This window comes from Eleutherodactylus coqui, chromosome 2, assembly GCF_035609145.1.
Source record: "Eleutherodactylus coqui strain aEleCoq1 chromosome 2, aEleCoq1.hap1, whole genome shotgun sequence".
Classification (NCBI taxonomy): Eukaryota; Metazoa; Chordata; class Amphibia; order Anura; family Eleutherodactylidae; genus Eleutherodactylus; species Eleutherodactylus coqui.
The window spans coordinates 335,036,596-335,043,194 of record NC_089838.1 but is presented as its reverse complement, the minus strand read 5'-3'; the positions used below and the strand labels follow the sequence as shown (position 1 = coordinate 335,043,194).

The window sequence follows — 6,599 nt, the reverse complement described above, 5'->3', positions numbered from 1 at the left end:
CGAACATTTTAAACAGGGAGGTTTTCATCCATGATCAACTGCCTGTTGACTCTGAATGGAGGTGGACAGCTAGAAGAGATCTTTGGAGCACTTTGACTCCATTCAGTGAGTGATTATCGCTCCTGTGTGAAAGAACAGGAGTAATTATTGCGATGATAGTTGAGTGCTTAAGTGCCTGGCAGTTGTCCCATGTGAAAATACCCTCACATATTCTATACACACTGGTCATCTTCCCTGAGACGACCTCTCCTCTCCAAGACCATTTCTAAGGGAATTTTAGGTGGTTGTCTCTTAAAGTTTTGAGGTTAACTTTGCACTAGAATAGATTGAACTAGATGAACTTGTATCTTTTTTCAACTTTTTTCTGTTTTTGAAAAGACGAATCCATTTTAAAGCATCATTTAGACGGTGTATTGAAGACTTGTTCAACAGATAGCATTTCATGATAACGAGGACTAGCCTTCTACAAGACCTTTTTTGTGCTTAAATGATTTATTATTCTATTACGCAACCAACAGCAATAGCATGATATAAAACTATTACATACATTTTTTTTTTCAAAGATTCAGTAGAGAAGAGTCTGTCACTTAAAGGGGTTTTCCAAGCAATTTTTATTGCTAGTCTAAGCTCAGGATGGGTAATCAATTGTTAATCGGCTATGATCCGCAGTTAGGCACTCTGACTGATCACATGATCTTGTGCTCTCTCATTGGCAAAATACACAAGGTACTTAGAAGAGGCAGATTTCTCTCTGTTTAGTGGCCAACGCTGGTAATTGCAGGTGCAGCTCCTACTAAAATTAATGATAATAAGTTTTTTGCAAGATCAAGCTTTGGATTTGTCAAGGTATAATATGTGGGAAGTTTTTAGTAGCTTTGCTGTATAAAATTGTTACTTTAAAAAAAGAGCAACAAAATTTGGTTCCAAATTAAGAAGCTCTGAGGGTTTAATTTAAGATTTTAATGTAGAATAAAACTTGTAAGTGCTAAATAAAATTGAAACGCAAGCCTTTTTATAGAAAGAAGGGACTGTGAATTTTGTTTAGATAATGGAGAGTAATGGACTGTATAAATGGCAGCATTCAAAGTTAAAGATACTCTATCATCTACTTTGAGCCACATAGTCTGGGCTTTTGTTGCAGTTTGCAGTCACAGCTGCCAGGATAACTTTCCCGGCAACTATGGGGCTCATTCAGTAGTGAACTTCAGCAGACTTCCTGCTTCTGTGTCTGCCCACTTACTGACATCAGCTAAAAATTAAGTGTGCAACTTACTGATCCCTCTCTTAGCATTCATGTGGTACCATTGGCATCTTTTGTCCATGGAAGTTGCTTGAGTTTTTGATCTTTTAGTTTTACTTAATGTGCTGATTTTCCACCACCTTAATTGGGTATTCCAGATTACAATTTTTATCTCTGCTCCTGACTGCAGGTTGGTATACTGACCATACTTTTGTCTGTGTGTTTCAGCCTCCAGCTGTCTCATGTTCTGAAGTTTGGCTGCCTGACCTGACCCGTATTCTCTGACTACACTCCTGTTCACACCCTCAGGTACCACATCCAGTTCTGTAGTACCATAGTACCATCAGCTGTCACATTACTGAGACTTATTTCAAAGTAATAGCCTGGGGATCCCACAGTGAAGCACAAATACAGAATAATGGAGTTAAAGGTGTCACCTCTGAATTTTGCCCTAAGTCAATCCAGCGCATGGCACATTTGATCCATGTCTGCTGATTTTGACAGGTCTGTGTGCTGCAACCAACTTCTTTAAACCCCAACAAAGATTATCTGTGGGGTTCAAGTCAAGAGTCTTAATGGCCACTCTACAATATTTCAGGACATCTTCTGAAACCAAGCTTTTGTCGACTTTGAGGTATGCTTGAGACCATTGTTGATGCCCAATCTCCAGCTTCCTCACAGAAGGCATGAGGTTTTCTCCTAGGATTTACTGTTACTAGATTGATTTCAGCTTGTCATCCACATGCTGCAGATTGCCAGTGCCAGAGAAAGCAAAGCAGCTCCAGAGCATTACTGAGCCAGCGCCATGCTTCACTATACACATAGCTCTCTTTTCAGCGTATACTTCCCTCTCCCTCTTCCAGACATACTGCTGTTCCACAGGCCCGAATTCCAGTTTGTTTCATTGCTCCAAAGAACAGATTCCCAAAACTTCTGTGACTTTTTCATATAGTTTTGAGCATACTATACTTTTGGCTCAGTAGAAGTGCATGTTTTGGAGTATGGGCATGAAGGCCTTCAGTGTTTAGTATGCACCTTACTGTGTAAACAAAAACCTCAATGCCTGCTGCCACCAACAATTCTTCCTGTGGCCACTCAAGGGTTTTTGACAACCTGCCTCCTCAGGAATCTGGTGGCAGGCGGTGATATCTTCCTCTTTCTGCCACAGCCAGGTAGTGTAACCAGTATTCCAGCAACTTGTAAACTGCTTCCATCTGTGTCTCTAAGAACATTCAATGTCTGTGCTATCTTGTTGCTATCTTTTTTCATCTTTGTCCTTGTTTGTGCAAGGCAATGATCTCTATTCTTAGGTTTTTGGACTGCTCTCTTGACTTAGCCATATTTATAGCATGCAGGAAAATGCCATAGTCCACAAAGCCCTAGCTAGTTCAGGTATTTGATGTGCTTTGTGTTAAGCACACCTAATGCATCTAATGAAGCCCTTGATTAGTTACATCAGGTGCATTTGGCGTGCTTTAGACTAGATTTGCAAAGGACTGCTCTTATGGTGGATACTATTTAGGGGGGGGGGGGTTATTTCAGAGACATCAGTAGATATTAAATGTGGCATTTTGTTTGGAATTTAGAGAAGACACTTGTTATAATAGTCATGTCGGGCTATTTAATTCTTTCTTATTTAATTGCTTTTTTAATTTTGCAAATAGCTGAAATTTTAGCAAATAAACCTAATTTGCAATTTGGAGGGAACAATTTTGATTGCAATTGCAAATTTGGTTTAGGAAAGAAGTTGGGGGTTCAACTGTTACATCTGTCTATGATATTGAACAAAAAGCCCAAACTACTTAGATGTACATGAATGAAAATTTGTTTGCTCCCTTATTATAGCTTTTATCAGTTATAACAGAAAAAAAAGAAAACAAAAATAATTATTAAAACTTTATTTTACTATGTCTTACAGGGAATGGAAAAGAACAACATAACTACAGTTGTTCTCCTTGGATTTCCAGGTCCTTATAATGTCAGGATTTTGTTATTTCTTCTCATCTTTATGATTTACTGTGCAACAATGTGTGGGAATCTCTTGGTCATCATTCTGGTGTCCTCCACCAGGAACCTTCACTCCCCCATGTACTTCTTCCTGACACAGCTCACCACATCGGATATTATGACTTCCTCCGACATTGTCCCTAACATGCTCCATATGATCCTGAACAATGGCTCCTCTATGTCTCTTCCAGGATGTATCACACAATTGTTCTTCTTTTCATATGCTGAATGTACAGAATGTCTCCTATTGACAGTGATGTCCTATGACAGATATCTGGCCATATGTAAACCCCTGAATTATCACTCTACGATGAGCTCTGTGATTTGTCTGAAATGTATTATTACATCCTGGATAATGAGTTTTTTGGCTGCGTTCATTACAATAGCACATGTGTCGCAACTTCCATTCTGTAGGTCAAATATCATTGATCACTTCTTTTGTGACCTTGACCCTCTATTACAACTATCTTGTTTGGATACATTTAATGTTAAGCTGCTTGCTATGTGCATCTCTTTTACTTTTGTTGTTCTCCCGTTTATAATGATTGTTATCTCTTATGCTTCTATTATCCGTACAATTGTAAAGATACGGTCCATCAATCAAAAAGAAAAAGCCTTCTCCACCTGCGGGTCTCACTTGGCCGTTGTGTCGATATTCTATGGGACACTATTTACTATTTATTTAATTCCAATTAAGGGAAAATCCATTGTTTCCCACAAAATCCTTTCTCTCATGTATTGTGCGATGACCCCATTAATAAACCCCGTAATATACTGCTTAAGGAACAAAGACATTAAAATAGCTGTAAGAAAGTTTGTAGTACAGTGACCATGTACAGTCCAGTAAGTCATAGCCCTCATATCAATATTAGGCATCTCAAAGCTTGTAAGTGTACAAATGCAAAGATAGACCAATATGTAAGGTAAAGATTAGAGATGAGCAAACCTACTCGTTTCGAGTAATTACTCGATCGAGCACCGTGATTTTTGAGTACTTCCGTACTCGGGTGAAAAGATTCGGGGGACACCGGGGGGCGGGGGGAGGCGTGGCGGAGCAGGGGGGGAGGCGGGAAACAGGGTGGAGCCCTCTCTCCCTCTCCCCCCCAATCCCCGCTGCAACCCCCCACTCACCCACGGCGCCCCCCAAATCTTTTCACCCGAGTACGGAAGTACTCGAAAATCGCGGCGCTCGGGCGGAAAAGGGGCGTGGCTGAGTAGGTTCGCTCATCTCTAATAAAGATGTTTCAGAGCAACAACTTCAACCCATTAAGGCCTTATTCACACGAGCATTTTTATGTGGCTAATTTAATTAAAAAATCACAACCATCTGAAACCTTGTGTTCCAATATATTCATTCAGATGAGCGATTTTTACATGCGTAAAAATATCACGCCGGGAAAAATAAAACATTGGTGACTGATATTATACACTGATGGAAAAGATAAGTCTTGCCCTATCTTTATGCTGAGATACGCTGGAAGCTCCCATTGACTCTTATGAGAGCTGAAAAAAAAGGGAGGGGGAGGCAGTTTAGCAGCGGCCACTGGGGAAAGATTACAGCTGGCTCTAGTCAAGCATTAAAAGTCATTATGAGGATTTATGCCGACAGGGATTTCCACGCTGCAGCGTATATGTTCGCTAATACTCAGCAGCCGTCTGTGTGAATGGACGAGAAAATGCCAATATAGATTGGGACTTGATCATGGCTTTTTTCTTTTCACACGAATTTCGCCCGCAATTCAGCCACTGTGAAAGCGCATACTCTCATAGGAATGAGGATGAAGGTTGCAGCCTTTTTTAAAATATTAATATAGCTGTTTAAGGGCTTGTTTTTTGTGCAGGACAAATTGCATTGTCAACGGTACCAATTAATGTGCCAAATAACATACTGAAAAACTTTTAAACATTTCTAAATGGATTGAAACTGGTAGCATCCTTTGACAAATATTGGCTATATGTAAACCCCTGTATTACCATTCCAGAATGAGCTCGATCATTTGCCTAAAATATATTATTACTTTCTGACTAATGAATTTTTTGGCTGTTTTAACTACTATGTCACCTATGTCTCATCTTCAAATTTGTAGGTCAAATGTCATTGTGACCTGGACCCTGTGTTAGATCTTTTGCGTTCCAATACCTTAAATGTTAAGCTCTTTGCAGTATCAGTAGCTTCTCTATTTGTTGTGTTTCCATTTGTAATGATTTTTATCTCTTATGCTTCTACTATCCAAACAATTGTAATGATGCAATCCATAAACCATCTCCACCTGCAGATCTCAATGGCGGTGGCATTGATATTTTTTGGGACACTATTTTCTATTTATCTGACTCTAGTGAATGAACAATCTACAGTTTTACACAACATTCCGTATCTCATCTATTGTGTAGTGACTTCATTACTATGCCTTGTAATATACTGCTTGAGAAATAAAGACATTTAGATATCTTTAAGAAAATTCATAGTGCAGTGACCATGAATAGTCCACTAACTCTTAGTCCTGGCATAAAAATGAAGCACTCCATAGCCTTGGAAATGTAGACATGGTATATGTAGACCAAAAGATAAGAGAGAGATGTTTCTAGGCAAGAACTTGCAAAAGGTATTTCCATAACCACAGGATATGCCATAAAAGTCTGCTAAATGTTGTTCCCACCTTTGGACCTACAACTATCTCAAGAACAAGGACCAACTACCACCAGTCCAGCTGCAGTGATTAGATATGGTTAGGAGTTATGGAAACAGTCAAGCAGGGCTATCATACTCTACTTCTGTAACTCTCGTAGAAGTGAATAAGAGTTACAGAAACAGTGTGGCACGGTAAGCTCAGCTGTTTCTGCAACTCTCAACCATGCTTGGTACACAGTGCAAAAGCCAAGATAGAAATATCTATTTGATATACTGTATAACATTTTTAGCTCATCCTACACCAAATGTCCATCTACCTTTCAGAAAATTCAGTGTATAGTGATGTTGTCCAATAACTAATATTCCTCGCATAAAAATTAGGCATTTCGAGGCTTTTAAATGTAGACATGGTAAAGGTACACCGAAAGATAAGGTAAACATGTTTTTGGGCAACAACTTTTAAGGTGTATTCGCATATCTATGGGATATGTCATAAAAGTCTGGTAGATGCGGTTTCAACCTTTGGACCTACAAGTAGCAGACTTACCAGCCATCTCTGGTCCATCTGTATGCAGTGGCTGGAAGTGGTTGAGAATTATGGAAACAGTCAAACAGGACTAGATTACACTGTTTCTATAACTCCCACAGAAATTCCTCCATGGATTGCACTTGTTTTTACAGCACATCCAACAGATGCTCAATTGGATTGAGATCTGGAGTACT

At 39.4% G+C, this 6,599-nt stretch overlaps 1 protein-coding gene across 1 annotated transcript; it reads left to right on the top strand.

Moving 5' to 3' along the window:
- The first annotated feature begins 3,161 nt into the window (after positions 1 to 3,161).
- On the top strand, positions 3,162 to 4,076 carry LOC136610391 (olfactory receptor 1468-like). The gene has a single exon (XM_066589621.1). The coding sequence runs from the start codon at positions 3,162 to 3,164 to the stop codon at positions 4,074 to 4,076; it is 915 nt and encodes a 304-aa protein (XP_066445718.1).
- The last annotated feature ends 2,523 nt before the right edge of the window (positions 4,077 to 6,599 follow it).

Bases quoted from the DNA above. Each gene is read 5' to 3' on its own strand.
- LOC136610391 (XM_066589621.1), top strand. From the start codon at position 3,162: ATGGAAAAGAACAACATAACTACAGTTGTTCTCCTTGGATTTCCAGGT.